This window comes from Botrytis sinoallii (assembly GCF_014898435.1).
Source record: "Botrytis sinoallii strain Bc 23 chromosome Unknown BSIN_014, whole genome shotgun sequence".
Lineage (NCBI taxonomy): Eukaryota > Fungi > Ascomycota > Leotiomycetes > Helotiales > Sclerotiniaceae > Botrytis > Botrytis sinoallii.
Genome location: NW_024066041.1, coordinates 86,519 through 105,488, shown reverse-complemented (window position 1 = coordinate 105,488; position 18,970 = coordinate 86,519). Strand labels below are relative to the sequence as shown.

At 42.8% G+C, this 18,970-nt stretch overlaps 10 protein-coding genes across 10 annotated transcripts; 5 read left to right on the top strand and 5 right to left on the bottom strand.

Moving 5' to 3' along the window:
• The first annotated feature begins 107 nt into the window (after positions 1 to 107).
• EAF02_007832 (uncharacterized protein) lies at positions 108 to 2,549 on the top strand. Its single transcript, XM_038903880.1, has 5 exons — positions 108 to 246; positions 307 to 1,250; positions 1,298 to 1,571; positions 1,625 to 2,177; positions 2,266 to 2,549. Exons 2-4 carry the CDS (start codon positions 760 to 762, stop codon positions 1,958 to 1,960), a joined length of 1,101 nt encoding a protein of 366 aa, XP_038756161.1. The 5' UTR covers positions 108 to 246; positions 307 to 759; the 3' UTR covers positions 1,961 to 2,177; positions 2,266 to 2,549.
• A 919-nt stretch (positions 2,550 to 3,468) lies between these two features.
• EAF02_007831 (uncharacterized protein) lies at positions 3,469 to 3,870 on the top strand (the record flags this gene model as incomplete). The annotated part of the gene is made up of 2 exons (XM_038903879.1): positions 3,469 to 3,545; positions 3,618 to 3,870. 2 exons carry the CDS (start codon positions 3,469 to 3,471, stop codon positions 3,868 to 3,870), a joined length of 330 nt encoding a protein of 109 aa, XP_038756160.1.
• A 669-nt stretch (positions 3,871 to 4,539) lies between these two features.
• EAF02_007830 (uncharacterized protein) lies at positions 4,540 to 5,657 on the bottom strand (the record flags this gene model as incomplete). Its single annotated transcript, XM_038903878.1, has 2 exons — positions 4,540 to 5,012; positions 5,063 to 5,657. 2 exons carry the CDS (start codon positions 5,655 to 5,657, stop codon positions 4,540 to 4,542), a joined length of 1,068 nt encoding a protein of 355 aa, XP_038756159.1.
• Positions 5,658 to 6,003: 346 nt separating this feature from the next.
• EAF02_007829 (uncharacterized protein) lies at positions 6,004 to 7,276 on the bottom strand (the record flags this gene model as incomplete). Its single annotated transcript, XM_038903877.1, has 2 exons — positions 6,004 to 7,102; positions 7,155 to 7,276. The coding sequence occupies 2 exons, from the start codon at positions 7,274 to 7,276 to the stop codon at positions 6,004 to 6,006; spliced, it is 1,221 nt and encodes a 406-aa protein (XP_038756158.1).
• Positions 7,277 to 7,573: 297 nt separating this feature from the next.
• On the top strand, positions 7,574 to 8,132 carry EAF02_007828 (uncharacterized protein; the record flags this gene model as incomplete). The annotated part of the gene is made up of 2 exons (XM_038903876.1): positions 7,574 to 7,803; positions 7,856 to 8,132. 2 exons carry the CDS (start codon positions 7,574 to 7,576, stop codon positions 8,130 to 8,132), a joined length of 507 nt encoding a protein of 168 aa, XP_038756157.1.
• A 232-nt stretch (positions 8,133 to 8,364) lies between these two features.
• EAF02_007827 (uncharacterized protein) lies at positions 8,365 to 9,283 on the bottom strand (the record flags this gene model as incomplete). The annotated part of the gene is made up of 3 exons (XM_038903875.1): positions 8,365 to 8,989; positions 9,040 to 9,055; positions 9,109 to 9,283. 3 exons carry the CDS (start codon positions 9,281 to 9,283, stop codon positions 8,365 to 8,367), a joined length of 816 nt encoding a protein of 271 aa, XP_038756156.1.
• Positions 9,284 to 9,835: 552 nt separating this feature from the next.
• Positions 9,836 to 10,530, top strand: EAF02_007826 (uncharacterized protein; the record flags this gene model as incomplete). Its single annotated transcript, XM_038903874.1, has 2 exons — positions 9,836 to 9,865; positions 9,964 to 10,530. The coding sequence occupies 2 exons, from the start codon at positions 9,836 to 9,838 to the stop codon at positions 10,189 to 10,191; spliced, it is 258 nt and encodes an 85-aa protein (XP_038756155.1). The 3' UTR covers positions 10,192 to 10,530.
• On the bottom strand, positions 10,499 to 11,568 carry EAF02_007825 (uncharacterized protein; the record flags this gene model as incomplete). The annotated part of the gene is made up of 3 exons (XM_038903873.1): positions 10,499 to 11,184; positions 11,249 to 11,311; positions 11,367 to 11,568. 3 exons carry the CDS (start codon positions 11,566 to 11,568, stop codon positions 10,577 to 10,579), a joined length of 873 nt encoding a protein of 290 aa, XP_038756154.1. The 3' UTR covers positions 10,499 to 10,576.
• Positions 11,569 to 11,794: 226 nt separating this feature from the next.
• Positions 11,795 to 18,005, top strand: EAF02_007824 (uncharacterized protein; the record flags this gene model as incomplete). The annotated part of the gene is made up of 2 exons (XM_038903872.1): positions 11,795 to 17,476; positions 17,526 to 18,005. The coding sequence occupies 2 exons, from the start codon at positions 11,795 to 11,797 to the stop codon at positions 18,003 to 18,005; spliced, it is 6,162 nt and encodes a 2,053-aa protein (XP_038756153.1).
• Positions 18,006 to 18,440: 435 nt separating this feature from the next.
• On the bottom strand, positions 18,441 to 18,620 carry EAF02_007823 (uncharacterized protein; the record flags this gene model as incomplete). The annotated part of the gene is made up of 1 exon (XM_038903871.1): positions 18,441 to 18,620. One exon carries the CDS (start codon positions 18,618 to 18,620, stop codon positions 18,441 to 18,443), a length of 180 nt encoding a protein of 59 aa, XP_038756152.1.
• Positions 18,621 to 18,970: the final 350 nt, after the last annotated feature.

Below are 18,970 nucleotides of genomic sequence, written 5' to 3'. Positions count from 1 at the left end.
CAGCAAATTACTTCCTCAGAGGCTAAGAAAGTATCACTATATCTCTAAGAGACTGCCATTCTTAGTAACCTTCAGGTATGAGGGAAAAAATGGAGAACCTTTTTATACCATTGCAAGCCATTGAAGGCAATCTGCTTACTTTGATAGCTTGCTTTCTGCTTTTAATTTCTTGGAGAGTCTATCGATTTACGATTACTCCATGGCTACATCCAGAGAACCCTAAAGAATTACCGTACTGGATTCCACGTGGGTCAATAAAGTCCCAGCAAGAACCGTTTTGTGTGCGCTGACATTCCAATCTTCCAGTTTTAGGTGAGCAGTCTTCGATATCATGTTCGAACACAAATGCAATTCATCTCGATATTTGCCTTTTGGAAGAACGAGCTGACTTCCAAAGGACGTACGGTGGGGTTCTATAGGAATGCGAATGATATCTTGGGACGTGGGAGGTATGTGCTCCGATAATCCGCAGAACTTCCTATAAGCCGAAACAAACGCTGAGAGCTCAAGGTATATTTTGGAGATACTAAAGCTCTATATTTAATCACACTCGCAGGTGAAACTCTTTGTGTGATCATTGGAGCGAGCGATATACAAGAGATCTACCGAAATAGCTCAACGATAACATGGGATAATTTGATCAAAGATATGTACTCCTTTGTGGGTCTATATCCTAGAAGCATCTCCCAGGTGTGACGTGAAACTCATGAACAGCTGGTTACCCCAGACTCCAAAAACCACACCCGATCAGCACACGAGATGACTTCTGAATATCATCGTCAGCAATTACTCACGGCGGTCAATTCTGAGAACCTCGTCCAGCAAATAATCCCAGGTCTTGAGAAAAGCCTTTCCTGGAACATATTGAGGAAACATCCCACTTGTATCCACACATCCGGAGACTCTATCACGCTTTCTCTGTGGAATTGGTGTAACGAAGTTATAATCAAGAGCTCAGCCACTGCATATTATGGACCCAAAATCTTCGAGATAAATCCAAATCTCTTACAAGCAATGATGTCATGGGAAGCTACAAACTGGAAATTTATGTACAAGTTACCTGACTTCATGGCACGAGATATGATTAATGCCAGAAGTGAATCTATTGACACGCTGTGCAAGTACTTTGAGACGCCGAAGAAAGACCGTTCCGATGCACTGTATTTTGTAACGGCCATGGAAGAAGAAATGCGGGCAGCTGGCTTGAATGACCGCGAAACTGCAGGCATACATATGCTATATTTACGGGCGTAAGTGTTATATCCAAGGCTATTCGAAACAGCTAACAAAGTTATAGAATTACCGCCAATGTATACAAGGCTGCATTCTGGGCAATAGCTCACATTGTCCATAGACCAGAATTGCTTACTCAAATCCGCGCAGAGATAGCTCCAGCTATAGGAACAAATGGAGAAACAGTAGATCTCAAGTATCTCACAGAAGACTGTCCACGGCTCGAAGCTTTCTTCAACGAAGTCCTGAGAATCAACTCGGCAGGAGCACTTGCACGCGAAGTCATCACACCCACATTTTTTAGTGGGAAAATACTTGCGAAAGGCACAAAACTTATGGTAAGGAAGCGGTATTTTTCTTTCACTTCCACCCAACTAATGTTGCGACCTAGATTCCATACCGCCAACTTCATCTTGATGGACAAGCATGGGGACCAAGCGCTCGTGACTTTGACCCAGAAAGATTTCTCAAGGACAAAAGCCTTATACGCAGTCAAAACTTCCGACCCTTTGGAGGCGGTCATACACTCTGTCCAGGCCGCTTTATTGCTAAGAAATCAGTTTACACCATCGTGGCTCTTATTTTTTCTCGATACGATGTTACTTTGGTAACTGACGCCGCCACTCAAAAGTTTCCACGCATAGATGACGCTACTGCAGGAATTGGAACAATGGCACCGATGCCTGGAGAAGACGTTAAGTTGGTCATTAAGCCGCTGAGGAATTGAGGAAGAAATATTCTATTGGGACTGATGATGTGGCATTGAGTAGCAGGATAGCGACTCGAATGAAATGTGTGCGTTTTTGGCTAGGGATTTAAAGTGCATAGTACAAACTATATACCTACGATATTTAGCTTCAAATTCTGTCAATTTGGACTTGTGGTACCTTGAATAGTGCTCTCAATGGCTAAGACTGCTGCTCATTCAATTCAGGATTCTAATGGTAAGGTTCTGAATATACTATCATTTTGATATCTCTTGCGTATGCCCGCGTGGATTCTTACAGACTGGTAGACTGACTTAAATGATAGATCTAAGAGTATTCCCGAAGAACCCCTCTTTGTATGCTCACGGGAGCCTACTCCGAAAACAACAGATTAAGGCAGGATAATGTCTCAAAAACTAGCGGATAAATACTATTTGAAGCTGTGATGGCATTAGTTCCCTCTATGTTATTCATAGTAAAACTAAGAAGGATTCATATATGCAATGCTACTCAGGGAAGAAATTATATTACTCATGTATAAGGGAGACAAGCGGCTGAAATTGAGAACCTTTACGAATTCTTTATAAATCAAACAATACCTACTTGTTTATAAGCGAACGGGATTTACTTTGGCTACAAAATTTGAAGAAAAACTAGCTTCATTTCCATTTTATTCCTCAATATATCACTATTGTATTAAAAGTTGATTTATGATTTCATTTAATTCGTGAGATTGAAGTAGGTTTTCAATTCCGGTCACTTCTTTCGCTTACGTAGAGCGGGTCCTTTGAAAGTCCGCCGGATACAATACGCGATCTGACCATACATTCTGCGATTCCTCAGAACTTGGAAATGATATTGAGAAAGCATTACAATAAAAAAGGCCAAGAGCTATGCAATGTTTGAAATCAATACTCAAAATTTGACTCTAATTCCAAAGTGAAAATTTACGAAGTTGACTTTGATCTGTATTTCGAAGTAGTCAAATCTAAGAGGTTGATTTTGGTAAAGAAACTCGCTAAATTTCAAGTCCGGTCTTCAAGGGCGACGCTCCCGATTTGTATTAAATTAGATATAACGGCTGTAAGTAAATTACCAAGATAACTAGATTATTTTCACTAGCTCGAGCATACGAGACCGATGACTGGCAATAAGCTCTGTGTGAGGAAATGACCCTATGCCTGAGCGGGACTTGATCGACTAAACAGTAGGATTCTTCTTACATACAACTAAACGTAAGATCCCATATAGTCATCGCGTCTAATTTCAAACATTGATAATTATTGCGAAGCACAGCATTGATTCAGAGAAGATATCTCTCCGTTATTGTACCCAGTCTTGGATACTAAAGACTATTGCACTGAATTTGGGTATTTCCTGTTGTCAAATGAAAGTTGAGTGCTCGTCTTGGATTACTGCGTGATTTTGGTCACTTGATAGGCCACTTCTTTTGATACTGATACTGATAGTTTATAATTTCAGTAATCTGGTTCCATGTGGTGTAAGATATAGAGTGCTAATTGTGGTAATGTTGAGAATCGTCGAAAAGAACAAACGTGATGAGTACAAGCTTGCTCGCAGCAGCCTGGGCTGTAGACACTGGGTGTAAGTTACGTATGATCTAAACTTAGACATTATGAAACAGATTTTTTTTTGTCACAAAAAAACATTGATTAGGGATTTTAAGGATGCCGGATTTATCTCACCATCAATTCGTCTTACAACCGAAGACGCTGTTAATGGGTTGAGATACAACTACACGAAAGGCAAAGATCCCGAGCCAGAAAAGATTGATCCGGGTACCTTCGTAGCAGATATACCAAAACAAGTAAAGAAATTCAAGAATACTGATACAAAAGACGCTGGATCTGGATCTTATAGGAGCACGGGCTCCGGTTCCGACTTTGTTAGAAGTCGTCAAAAGACATAAAGGTTTTAAGACAATACCTGATATATAATATTTGACATTGTACGAATATTTTGGAATATCAGAAGGATGGGAGATATAGAGATCGATGGTCAAAGCAGTATTTATGTCTTGATTGTAGAGTGGAGGTGTTTGTAAAATTGTTTTTGTACTGTAAGATTACAGTTGCTGAAGAGTTTGTTGGGAGGTTAGAAGTTAAAACGAGAGAACAGTTTAGATCTAAATCTTCACTTTTAAATTACATTAGTAATGAAAGTGATATAGGTAGACCACCAGACAACACTCAAGAGTATCGAGATCTAACGTTAAAATCCTGTCCCTTCCAGTTGTTTACTTTGAAACTGACCAATAACTCATATATAAGAAATTTCACCAAAGCAACACCTCAGATATAACTTCTCATTAATCTATTCGAGGTTTCACTATCGTCTTGTTCTTCAGTGTTGGTTTTTAGAACGAAGCTTCAAGTCTCAAGTTCGCTTCCAACAGTTCAATGACACTCGCATTGAATATAATCACTTCAGCCGCAAGAAAAATAGAACTCAAATCAACGATAGCTGAGAGCAGAATCGCGAAAGGATAAAGCGAGTAAAAATGCTTTTTCGATTCAGAGGTCAATGGATCATTAACTGGATGGATGTACTTCCATCGAACTATGGGGTTGTTGAAACGCTACTCGCTAACCTTCACAACCACCTTTCCAAAATGACCCCCGTTATACAAATACTTCAATCCCTCTTTGGCCTCCTCAAACCCAAATACCTTATCAACCACTGGTCTAATCTTCTTTTCCTGATACCACTCCAACATTTCCTCAAATCTCTCTCTTGGTCCATTCAAAATTCCCTTCAACGTAACGTTTCTTCTCAGCGCAAGAACATTGGTGTTTGTGCGATCTGCATTGTCGTCTTCTTTCCCGGAGAGATATCCGATAGCATTAATTAGTCCACCAAAAGCAATTGCATCGAATGATTGACGAAGCGTCAAGGCACCACCTGTTTCGAAAATATTGGAAACGCCCTCGTTATGAGTAATCTTCATTACTTCTTCGGACCAAATGGGTGTGGTACGGTAATTGATTGTGTGGTCTGCGCCAAGGGTTTTGGCTTGAGCGAGTTTGGCATCGGAAGAAGAAGTTATGATTACTAGATAATTTTTAGTTGCTTGAACTTTTGAGATGAGACGTTAGAATTACCTTCCATGCCACTGGCTTTGGCAATTTGCAATCCGCTGATTGCTACTCCTCCAGTTCCTTGAATCAATACTGTTTCTCCCTTTCCGCCCGGTTGTCCAAGGGGTCTCATGCCATTGATTGCCATCCAAGCTGTGACTCCAGCAATTGGCAATGTACAAGCTTCTTCATCGGTCAGATATTCTGGTTTTTTGACCAAACCCTCCGCATCAAATACACGGTACTCTTGCAAACAACCTTCGGTAGGCAATCCTAAACCACTAGCCATATCCTTTGCAGTCACTTGACCACGAACATGTGTCTGATTAAAGGTTGCAAGTACTCTATCACCAGACTTCCATTTTGAGGATTTGGATGATACAATTATTCCAGAAATATCCGAACAGGGGACCAGAGACGAGGACTCGTTGCCAGTAGTTTTGTGGTGGTTGTAAAGTCCCATTATCACTTCAGTATCTCGATAATTGAGAGCCACAGTGTGGATTTTAACAAGTACTTGACCATCTCCAGGTGTTGGGACTGTAGATGATCCTAGAGTAAGATCTTGAAGACCGGACTGTTGGGTAGTCCATTGCTTGTTGATGGTTGGGAGTGACATGATTAATTCGAGATCGAGGGAATAAGGAAATAGAGGAAAGAGAAATACGAATTATGGAAAAAGGAATATAATATAATGAAGGAGAAAAAACAAAGATGGAAAATTTCAAATCCATCTTGAATTACAAAGATATTGCTCTTTGACCCACCAAAGATTCTTGCGATTAAATCATCGTTGTGGGGAAGCCCGAATTCCCGATGAATCTGGATTCTACACATTCGCCCCACACGTAAACGCCTCGGTGCATGAAGAACAATTTTAGATTCTCGCCCCATCAAATTAAGCAGATATAACAGATCTTGATGGCAAAGATGTTATTGTAATCATTCCCAAGTAACAATTGCCTCTACCTTGTCGTCTTATCGTCATCGTCATCATCATCACTATCTTCTCCAGCTCCCATCATTTCCAGCTCACCGTTCAACATCCTCTGCCAATTATCCGCAAATTCTCTCATACCACCCTCTCCACTTGCACCGGCTTCTACCACTTCTTGTGGCATCTTATGTGCACTGTATTGTGGACTTGAAAAGCTATATGCTTCTGGGTCATCTTTCTTTATTAATCTGAACTCGGGCATCCATCCGAGTTCCTCAACATCATCACTTCCCTCATCTTCATCACTACTTTGAGCAGGCAATGGCGGAACTGATGCTGAATCTGCCACACCAAGTAATGGCGAAGGTACAGAAAGGGTGAGTAGTTCTAGCCACGAGAACAGGAGTGGATCCGTCCGAGGAGCCCATGGATTTATATCCACTAGCCGTACTTTATCAAAAGGATCCGGTAGGTAAACATCAAATGAGAAGTTACGATCTGGAAAGGTATCTTTGAGAGTGTTATCAAAGTATTCTTGAATGACTTCTCTTAGAGTTGGAATAAGAGGAAATAAGAACTCAAAATAGTTCAGATCTCTTTGGCATATGCCAATGATTCTACGATCTCGTACGAAGCATCGAAATTCGCATGATGGATTAACTTTAAACCATTTCCGTAAGACTAAAACATATTGTGTATTTTCCTTCGTAATGGACAAATCCTCTGCACAACCGTCGAAAGCGTGTTCTAGATCGTGGGTAATGAAGTCGGAAGATTTAAGGAGAAGGTAAATGTCGTTTGGTGTATTGCATTCCATGCTATTCTGTTTTAAACTAATCCATGTAGCATCCTTCGGAGCAGACCAGTTGAGTTTGGGAACCACTGATCCCCCAAGTTCTGCGATTGTCTCTTGTATTTGCTTGTGAATCTCCGAGAATTTTTCCGAGGGGTCAGGACCCGTATCTGTATCTTCATCCCAGCCATCACTGGTTGAATTGTTGTTGTATGTTTCTGGTGGAGGAAATGTAGCAATCTCAGATGGAAGAACTATACCATCTTCCCGTAGATATGAAAGGAACTCTGAAGTGAGAGGGATGATTCGGGATTTGAGAGTTGAGGATCGATATCTTGATATTTGTTAGCAGTCTTCGGAGGAACGTATGGGAGCAGAAATCATACTTTGCATGCCAATTGTCATATGAGCAGTTCAAAATGTGGGATTTAGTGACAGGTTCGAATGGAAGTCTAGTGAGGGGTTCAGCCTCAGTGATTCCAGCTTCTGAACCTATGGGAGCCGGCATTTTTCGTGTAAGAATTTGACTTTTGTGAAAGGGTTTGGATTGATATGGAGACCTAGAAGAAGTGATTATATCTGAAGAACGTATATGTGGTGAGTCAGAGTGATCCCTTCACATCAATGTTCCATCTTATCGAGGGGCAATCAATATTTTTGGGAGATTCTGCCACGCTAGCTATAGACCGCCTGCAGTAGCAAGGATTTGTCAATTGTTCTCCACTCCACCCACCACCAGCTTTCTCCCCAGCCAGCAATCATCTGGGAAAGAACAACTACTATCACAACTTGAGCATTTGCAATCATGTCTTCCAACGTCGGTCTTACAACACCTAGAGGAAGTGGAACTTCAGGTTATGTCCAAAGAAATCTTGCGCATATCAAACCCCGCGATCAAGGCAAGCCATATCCTACGGATATCGACAGTCTTAGACACAGACAACGACAACCAGATAAAGGAATCCTTGAGCATGATAGAAAACGAGAAGTCGAGGTCAAGGTGTTTGAGCTGCGCGACAAATTAGAGGAAGAGGGGTACGTTTTTGGACACATTCATTAATCGCCCATGAGCTAATGATGTTTACAGAGTCGATGAAGAAGAAATTGAAATACAGGAAGAGGCATTGCGTAAGAAGCTATTGAAGGAGATGGAAAGAGGTAATGGACCAAGCAGGAAAGGTTTAAAGATGCATCAAGTCCATGAATTGGCAGAAGCAAAGATCAAGCAAGATAATAAGTTCAGGAGTGCCTTGGGTATTTCTAAGGACTACAAGGAGGGTGGCCACTGGCAGAAGCAGGAAGAGAGACAAAAAGCTGCAATGGAAAAGAATGGCGAAGGATCTGCAGCTCCATCCGATAGATGAGCGCAAAAAGACGACATACTAAAAAGGCATCGACTACATACCTAGGTATTGAACGATTATTCGGGGCGTTGCGCAATCAGCGAGCTGGCCTTCCGGATGGACTTATTGTTGGGATATAAATGGTTTTAATTATTTGTATTGGGCTGGAGCCCTACATCAATTGGTATGAATGTTCAAGGTTAGACATATACCCTCATAATTCCTTTCTCTATACATTCTAAGCTCCAAATATTTACAGCTTATGTTTCTTCTCACCACTTGCGATCTTTCTAAACTCCTCTTGTGGTATGCCAGCCACAAATCTTTCCAGCCCACCGAACACCTCCGCTACACCTTGTGCGTCAAGCAAATCCCTCTCTGGTTTTCTGATCAATGCCTTGATCTTAATCAAACTATCGCCGATCAAATGCGTTCCCAATCGATTATCTATCTCTTCGAATACCAACTCTTTGAACTTCTCGGTCTCTCCCTTTTGAACATCGAAAATCTTGTTCACGAACCCAACTTGCAGCAATTCCTCGGCAGTGATTCTCTTACTCATAATAAGGGCCTCATTTGCTTTGCTGATTCCTAAACGTTGGACGAAAGCTCTCGAAGCTCCTCCTTCTGCGACGAGCCCCAAACTAGAAAAGGGGGTCAAAAGGAAGGTCTGAGGCGTGCAGTATATGAAGTCTGAGAAAGCGATCAAAGCAGCTGAGAGCCCAACTGCAGGACCATTTAGGGCCGTTACAAGGATTTTTGGGTGTGTGTAGAAGGCGTTGGTTATGTTGAGGTTATTCGCGACGAAGCTAGTCAGCCAATGACGAGCTAGATCAGTTCCAACAGGTTTTTCTCTACTGATCGATACATCGGCTCCTCTATGGATTGATCAATATATGGCAACTACTAATTAGAGGAGAAGTCTTACGCTGAGAAGTATCGTCCTACGATTTTAAGTCAGCAAGGTCTCTCTCACAATTGATATTGCAGAACATACCCTTTCCTGTCAAAACCGTGACGAAAACTTCATCATGGGTAGCAATTTCCCTCATGAACTTCGCTATGAGATAATACCCATCTTGAGTCAAAGCATTAAGCTTCTTCTCATTATCAATAGTGATAACTGCGATTCTACCCTTGTACTCGAGAGTTACTGGTTCGTTTTGAGCCATTTTGAATGCTTCCGTGGTGATTTTTGGATTTTGGAATTGAAGAATGACACTTTACGAGTGCAATTAACCAACAGTTATGATATCAAGAAAGTTACAAATAGATCTCGAATAGTCCAAACAATGGGACCCAGCAAGCTATCAAGCTCATTTGTGGGGTAGCCGATTGCCTCGGTTTCCAAGAATGCGACCAGAGATTCGGAAAGCCTCACGCTAGAGGAGGACTCAACTATAAAAAGGCAAAGTACGGGACAATATTTGACTGAGTATTGTAAAATAATTCGATAGAGATATTGATAGTTTCAATTGTCAAACATAAATAAGAAGATTTAATTATCAAAACTATAATGGCTATTTAGATATTCTCGGCCGGCGCTCATTGACTATGGTTTGTAACCAAAGATTCGCATGATATGATTGGTCGATTGTAAAGTCTCGATACTCGCATGATTTTTTGTGGAATTTATATCGAACTTCGATTGTATTGTAGGAACAAGGGAAGACATCCACATAAATAATCTCATTATATCGCAATACAGACCACATACTACAATCATGGGAGGCCCCAATCTCGAAGTGTTCAAGGTAAGCATTACCATAGCCAATCCCAATTATTCATTTTGGCCCGTCCCATTGCCACCTTGAAATGCCCCTCCATGAATTATAATCTGACAATTCAATAGTTCGGCATGTATATCATGTTCCCAATCGCCATCATGTACTATTACGGTACAAATCTCGATCAACGATTTTCGGTTCCGGATTTCTGGCCAAGAGTTGATCAGACTAATCGTATACCGTTTGAGAGGGACGAGATCAAATCAGAGCTTGAGAGGTTAAGACAGAAGAGACTGTACTTGAGAGAGCAGAGGGTGCGGGGTGCCAATGGATCAAACGAAGAGGAGAAATAGGGAAGAAGATGGCTATGAAGAATGCAACAATAGAATAGTGGCATATGAAGGGAGTTGAAGGCAGAGAATTTTACGGAACGACATTGGTATAAAATGGGCTATAAGGCAGGCTGGCGTTCTATGAGCACACATAAGCAATATGTTGCAGGGCTGGTCTGGTAGAGAGGACTGGTAGAGGACATGCATATTTTGCTCGACTATTGCGGAGTTTCAAAGGATGGAGCCGAATTATTCAATCTTTCTTGAAGCATGGCTGAGGGGTGAGGGATGCTTTCTGCTTTAGTACAAATCCCTCCTATTGTACATCCTATTGTACATCCTATTGTACATCTAGTCTACATTCTACGTTTATATGCGTTTAAACTAAATATAATACCCCTCTCAATCAATCCAATCCACTGATCAAATCTTCCCATTTTCCGTCATCAATATTTCCCTGTACCACATTCGCATAAATTCCTTGAACATCGGAGTTGTCTCTCGTAGACTCAATGAAAGAAATGAGTCTATCCGTAGCCTCCCCAGCGTCGACTGGCACATTTGTATCTTCATTCGGATCCCATAGGATATCTGAACTTCCGATTTTAATGTCGAATTTCTTCTGTAGAGCGTCCCCAGCTACTGTTACCATATTTGGTTCCGTCCAAACGACAATATTTCCCTCATCGTCGACTTCTAAATCCTCTGCTCCTGCTTCGATTGCTTCGTCCATTACATCATCTACGCCTAGATTTTTCTCGTCTTTCTCGAATGTAACGCATCCTTTCTTCTGGAATAGATATGCAGTAGGTGTAACAGTTCCTCCATGAGTCTTTACCAGATGCCTTAGGTCCATCATAGTACGATTAACGCTGTCCGTTTCGGCTTCGATTATCATGGCAACTTGTGGCGGCATTATGCATTCTAAAGTTGCTTTCTGTAGCGCAGCTCCAGTTGTAGATTTTCCTTGTCCACGGGCTATGGCAGCTTCCATAGAAGCTTTTGGGAAACCAGCTATGGCATTGTAAGTATATGTATGTACATGTCGATGTCGAAGGGAGTGTACCCCGTTATGTACCTTTCTTCGCAGCAGCTAAGACAGACGCCAGTCTTGGATTTATGTATGGATCGGCTCCATGTACTTAAATTATAGGTTAGTATCATTAGCAGTATGAATGGTGTACCAGAAAACACACATTTTACAGCCAGCGCAATATCATGCGCAATGATAGAACGAGCTTTCGTCTTTTTTGCATCTACAGCACCCTTGTCATGCTTGATTTTCGACCATCGATTGTGACCTGAAGATACCGCTGACGTAGTGGAAAATTGTAGACATTTCGAACAGATAGAATCAGTTCGAAGGAAAGGTCTAAGACATCTAGAAAATGCTGGCATGTTTGTCATACCGAGAATGGAAATTTAATATTGAGTTGAGACTTAGGAACTGAGCTCTGAAAATAAATATTGTTGTGGCTTCCGATTGGCTGAAACTCGATCATCATCGCGAACACCTCTGGAAATTGGTACAAGTAAAGGAGCCAGCAATGAGGCCAGAACCACTCCACATATGTCCAGATTTCACAAGGACATTGAACACAACAGATACAACGGATAATAAATAATGTCATCGACAGGTCGTCCAAATTCTCATAATGGCTCAAGTGAACTTCCTGGCAGATTAGAGCCATCGCCCACCCCCGAGCTAGATATCAAGAAGCTCCAATCCCTCCCATCGGAACAACAAGACTTGTATCTCCTTAATTTTGTCTCGACGCTTACGAAACATGTGGAAGGCTTGGAACCAGACGACTGCACCGCCCAACAGCTTTACCTCAAGAAAGAACTCTTTCAAATCCTCAATCTCGCAGCTCCCCCTCCTACGAGAGTCATTCGAAATAATTTGGGACGATGTTTCGCACATGTGCTAGGGGGAGGGGATAGGAAATTGCTGTTCGAAACGATCAATGATTTGGTTACAATTATCAGTAATGGGAAGACAAAGACAGACGGGGATTTCAGGACGAAACATGCAGCTGTTTACTGTTTAGGGGATGTGTTCGCAGCCGCTGGAGACAGCGCAATTGGGTTACATTCTCTGGCATGCAGTGCTATACTTAAGCTGTTGAAGTCTGCGCAAAACAATGCGGGTCTACGAGCGGCGATATTCAAAGCTGCGAGCAAGATTGTAGGAATGGTTGCGACAAGTATGGACGACACAATCGCAAAGGACGTATGGAAACAAGCAAGAACTTATGCTTCGAGTGAGAAGTCAGCCTTGGTGCAGATAGCTGCATGTAAATGCTTGAGGAGTCTGTGTAAGAATACGCAGTACTATGATAATTCCAGCGATTTCGAAAGTTTAAAGTCGACGATCTTCAAGACTATAGATTCGCCCAGCGCATTGGTTCGACAAGCCGCAGCAGAATGTTTGGCAGAGGCATTAGTGAAGAGTCATTCTGAGGAGCCACCCCGGGATAATGATATACCAATAATTAAGAAGATCAAAAGGGCGAATACCAATAAACGTTCATCCGTAATAGCTGGCCAGGGGCTTGACGATGATGAAATGCCCTCGAGGCCTGGGACTCCCACCGGCAACAAGAAAAGTCAAGTACTCGTTCTGACACTGCAAGAGATATTGAAAGTGTTGTCAAATCAGTATATCAAAATATCTACAACTAACAGAGCTCGCGCCGGAATAGCTGTCTGCTATAGTCGTATATTCAAAAGTATGAGCGAAAGAACGGTTGAGACGATGTATATGCAGATTGTGGATCATCTTACTGTGGAGCTTCTAAGCCATGCAAACATTACCTGTAATAGATATCGTTTGTTAACCACACGTAAATTTGTGCAAATCATCCTCGAAGATGTTGTCGGCCATTCCATACTGGGCGAATCGGGACAATTGGACGCCGCAAAGTCCTTGGTCAATGACATTCTGAAAAATTACCCCCAAGTCATCAAAGAGAGAGCTGAGCCTTCGAAACATACACTTATTGCCACTCTAAGCGCATTGGCATCGTTAATTCAAACTTTGGGGTCCGCTGCGAATGTAATTGCTGAAGGTTGTCGGGATGGACTATTGCAAGTCCTTCAACATCCAAGTTACACGGTACAAATATATACATCATATTGTTTGCGAACCTTTACACTGGCCTGTCCCCAACAACTTCTACCATGTCTTACCATTTGCATGAACAGCGTCAACCGAGAATTGAACTTGTTGAATACAGGACGAAACTCACCTAGACGATGTGTTGGGTATGCCAATGGGTTGTCTGCCATGATTAGCACAGCAAACTTACAACCGCTTTACGGCTCCGTCGATGTTAATAGTCGCGTGCTTTCTCTCGCGACCAATCTTCTCAAGTCCAGTAGTAAATCGGAATTGCGTGTCTCAAGCACTCAAATTCAGGTCGCTTGGATCCTTATAGGCGGGTTGATGTCGTTGGGACCGAATTTTGTGAAGATTCATTTGTCTCAATTACTTTTACTATGGAAGAATGCATTGCCAAAGCCTCTTGCGAAGGATAATACCTCTCAACGAAGTTTTCTCGAATCCTCCTTTCTCACCCACGTTAGAGAATGTGCTCTTGGCTCTATTCTGGCGTTCCTACAATTTAACAGCCGCCTCCTAACTGCAGACGTTTCGAAGCGAATTGCTGCCATGCTCACAAATACTTCAGCGTTTTTGAAGAGTCTCCCATCGAAGAAGTTGTCGGATGATGTCACACAACGATTGACTCCGTCGTTGCAATTGCAAGATCTTGATTTGATGGTTCAGCGTCGCGTTCTTCAATGTTATGCGAGACTGGTTACGCTTAGTCCAGTCGGCGGAAGTGAAGCACTACTACAATCGAATCTTCTCACGCTTGCTGTATCATTCTTTGCCGATCCTGAAAATTATAGTCCGAGTTCCTTATCTACGTCCATTGCGAGCTCAGCAGGTAATTTCGAAACAGTTTGGGACGTTGGAGATAATTCTGGCTTTGGAGTCACAGGCCTTGTTCGAGGCTTCAATGTACAAAAGCTGGCTTCTGAACAAGAGAATGGATCTCAAGATGACTGGATAAAAGAAACCGGATCCGATATTGACATATCAAATGTCTTGTTATCCCCTATTTGCAGCTCCCTCGAGCACGACTCCATTTCACTTTATTTGGGCGATATCCAAAAGGAAGATAGTCTACCAGACCCGCCCGCTACAGAAGTTGTCAACATCGCTATTAGGCTATTCGCAATTGCTTTCCCAATTACTCCCCCCAAAATCCAGGAGAGTATACTAGAACAGATCGCTACGTTCTTATCCACTGGTGCACTCCAACGAGACCCTGGACGTAAGGCTGCTATTAATGTCAATATTGCGACTGCGTTGTTTTCCGCGCTGAAAGTGGCTGTGAAGGAGACATCATCTCCCCCTGGCGACCTCACCAACCCTGCTGTGGAGAAGCTCATGCAAGAAATTCTTAGGTCATTTGTTGTCCATCAAGATCAATATGTACGCAACATTGGCTATGAGTCCCTAGCTCGACAGTGCAATATTTCTGGTAATACATATACCAACTCGGAAATAAAACACCTCATTGATACCATTGTGAGCAACCGTGAGCCGAGCGCCAGAGCTGGTTGTGCAATGGCACTTGGGTGCATTCATTCTCAAGTCGGAGGAATGGCGGCAGGCTTTCACTTGAAGACGATATTGGGAATTTTGATGTCATTGTGCAATGATCCACATCCAACTGTTCATATCTGGGCACTCGAGTCACTATCACGTGTCGCGGAATCAGCTGGTTTGACATTTTCAGGTTATGTATCGAGTACACTTGGCATGCTGTGCCAATTGTATGTTTCGGACACACATAACGAGGAAATTTCTTCCCTGGCTACTTCAAATCTAGAATTGGACTTATCTACAACTGCTGTTATTGCACGTTGCATAGATTCTTTGGTCAATGTTCTTGGCCCTGATCTTCAAGACATGACCAAAGCTCGAGACTTGATACTTACTATGGTAGGACAGTTTGGGGCAGAAGAAAACATCCTGGTCTTGGCTGGTAGCTTGAAATGTCAAGAACATCTAGCTCTATATGCTCCAGGTCACATGGAATTCGTAGATTATGTTGTCCTCCTCCAGAAAGATCTCAAATCTGATATTTCTTTACTAAGAGATATCGCCATTGACGGTTTGTACAATCTCATGAAGCGCAATTCGGAGGATGTTGTGAAAGCGGCCGAGACTGGCTTTGAAGATCAACTTTGGCTGGCCTTAGATTCAGACCCCGCACATGACGGTATCAGGAATGTTATTCGAAATTGGTTACAACAATCTTGCTTGACAGAGACTCCACGATGGCTACAAAGATGCCAAACTGTCCTATCAATGACGCGACCCAAAGCAGAAGATTCCACGGCAATATCTGCAAAGGTTAGTGCCATGCCTGATTTGCAGGATGAAGAAGTAGCAGGTTTTGCAGCTGCTTCTGGCATGACCAAAGATACGAATGCCCCTGCTGCGGGTCAAGAGCCACTTAGATGGCAGGTTCGAACATTTGCCATGAGCTGTTTGGGAGAAATTTTTGCATTGGTGAGCAAGGATCTAGCAGCCAATGGTAGTTCATCCGCGGAAGTTGCTTTACAAAAGAGGGTAGCCGATGTTATTCGAATGGCATTTTCTGCCTCCACATCTAATGTTGTCGAGCTCCGAGTCTGGGGTTTAAAGATAATCGATGCAGTGTTGAAGATGTTTGGTCATACACCAGATCCTGATTTTGCCGAAGCGCCACTTCTAGAGCAATATCAAGCTCAGATTAGTTCTGCTCTTACGCCAGCTTTTGCCGCCGACTCCTCGCCCGAATTAGCTTCTGAGGCTGTCAACGTTTGTGCGGCTTTCATTGCTACCGGTATTGTTACTGATGTCGATCGAATGGGTCGTATTCTCAAAACTTTGGTGACTGCACTGGAGAACTTCTCGACAGAGTCTGAAGTTGCATCTATTGGAGATCTTAAAGGCCTCAGTTCTAATGCTCAGGTTATGGTCAAGATGGCGGTTTTCTCTGCCTGGGCTGAGTTACAAGTAGCCAGCACAGAACAGAAGTATCTTGTAGATGTTCTCAAACCATATATTGGTACATTGACTCCATTATGGCTTGCTTCATTAAGAGAATTTGCACGTTTAAGATTTGAGCCAGATATTTCGATGAGCTTGGGTCCTCCATCGTTGTCTGGCAGTTTAGATAGTATCTATTCTGCATTGAACAGAGAGACGTTACTGAGGTTTTATCAAGATTCATGGCTCAAGCTCGTTGACGCTATCGCTAGTCTTATTGAACAGGATAGTGAATTCGTATTCAATGCTCTTGATGGCAAGGAAGCTGATGCTCCTTCGACAAATGGAAATTCGAAAGGGAATGACATCAACTACCGAGACGAACCAGTGGCATTTTTCTTCGTTCTTTTCGGAATTGCGTTTGAAGCACTCGTTGCTAAACCTGGAAGTGAGGCCCTGGCATCCAAGGGACAAACACTCGAAATCTTGCAGGCTTTGAAGAAAATCTTGCATCCTAGTGTGTCTGGACATGCGATATATAGAGAGGCAATATTCTCGGAAACTATGGATCTACTAGATCGACTTGTTCTCACCGAAGGACTTGATGTTCAGACTGTTATTGTGCAGATCGCAAGAAGTCTGTGCATTTCTCATCCCTCGGCCACCAAGGCGGACGTGGCTGAGGGTGAGGATTTGTCGGAGGATATCGAACAGCTTTTTGAACTGACTAGAATTATTGTTTTGGTACTTGCTGGTCTGCTACCAAATTTGATTGAAGCACAGCAACCAGCTCGTCATCCACTAACAGATGAAGCTGTCTCTCTGGTCAGAGTGTCTCTCAATGCATTGGTTGATGCTGCCGAAGTGTTCCCGTCGATCATTAAAACAGATCTGCACGCTTGCATTATTCACATATTTGCTACCATCCTTGGAACAGGAAGTTGTCAAGCCGTGGTAGTTCCTCAATCACTCCCAATACTCAAACGATTCATCACAAGTGTCTCCGCATCGTACAAAACACAAAATCCTAAACAAAACACCAGCATCATACAATTACAAGGTTGTCTCAAACGATTCTTATCGATATACATGAACGCGCAAAAGCGAGAGACAGAAGTATCTCTACCATGTGTCAAAAATTCTCTTCTTGCTTCAACCTTATTGCTTACTAGTGGGGCAAACCATCTATCTGCTAGCGAGCCCCTTGTCACTCGTTTCCTGGATGAAGTCGTAGATTGCTTGAGTGATCGAATGGTAAGATACTTTTTCTCAAGGTGTGAACTTTGCTAACATAATTTCACAGACCGCAAAAGTAGCAGCAAACTGTATTCGCAGTCTCCTTCTCACAAACCCCAAAACACCAGCAGATCAAAGCATCGCGCGTTATCTTTTACCCCTCCTGATAACTTTCAGCACAAATACCGCAGCTGAAGACCCCGAAAACGCCAGAGCTCTCACATTGCATGCTCTAACAGCATTCGTGGTGTCACTTGATGGCAAACAAAGAGCAGTAGCTATGTCTGTAGTCATACCTACGTTGTTGAAACGTGCGAATGGCGACGGAGAGAAAGTTTGGAAGGAAACTAATGCAAGATTGCTTGAGATGGCGGCGGCTGATCCAACAGCTTTTAGAGCAGTAGTTGGAGGAATGACGGCAGAGCAGAAGGGGTTTATGGAGGGAGTTCTGGTTAAAGGTAGAGAGGGTGGAAGGGGGAAGATTGATGAGGATGAGGAGGGGGGAAGAGAACCAACGATTGCTTTGAGGATGGATTTTGGAGGATAATGGAGAAATGGGTTGGAGAGGACAATGGATGAGAAAGAAAAGGAAAGTAAAATGTTAAGTTTGCATAGAGTGGAGTAAGGATTGTATGTTGGGATGATTATGGGATGTGGAAATAGCATTGAATGATAGGATGGGATAGATATTAATATTAAGCGGGATATTATTCTGCGGTTAAGCAAAGGGAAGTGGTATTCTCAAATGCGCCTATCCATGTCTTGTTGTGTGCTGTTTCTCCTGCTTGAGAGTCCTTCCTGCTATGCTTCGTGTCCAACTTAATATCTGAAACACCATAATCAAATCTATATCCCGTCCCGTCTAATTACTTCCAGCGCAATCTCCTTTCCCTTGGACCCGTCTAACACCTCAAATCTCAATTACATTCATCTCTGACTGGAAACCCCTCCTTGACTCATTCAATAATCCATCTCCTGGAATCTATCGTCTAATCATCCTCCGTTCCCACTCTATCGTCTGACTCTCGGTTCTGGTAGGCGGAGAGAAGAAATCCGCGGGGCCGTTGCCGGTTCTGGCGCTTTCGGGGTAGCTGAGCTCGAAGTGGAGGGCGGAGAAGGGCTTTTTGAGGGAGCGCCAGATGGAATTGAGGGTGAAGGACATGGTTTGGTTTTTTAATTATGATTATGGTTTTGGTTTTGGTTTTGGTGTAGGAGGATGGTTCTGAGGAATTAAGAGAAAGGAGATGAGATGGTTTAGTGTTTTTAAAGGTTTGATTTTGAGGTATGGTGTGATGTTGTGTAACGTGAGCTGACGAGGTGATTGGCGACAACTGTCCTCGCTGTTCTCGGAGTTGAGGAGATTGAATTGGGAATTATATCTCGCAACTTAAAAAGGAGAACGCAGCTAGTATATATACCTATCTATATCTCTATATCCAACCCTACATAAGTACTCGTACATGTCTGAACCGAGCCATACCCGAAATCCCCCTGTCTTTTCTCTCCCAACCC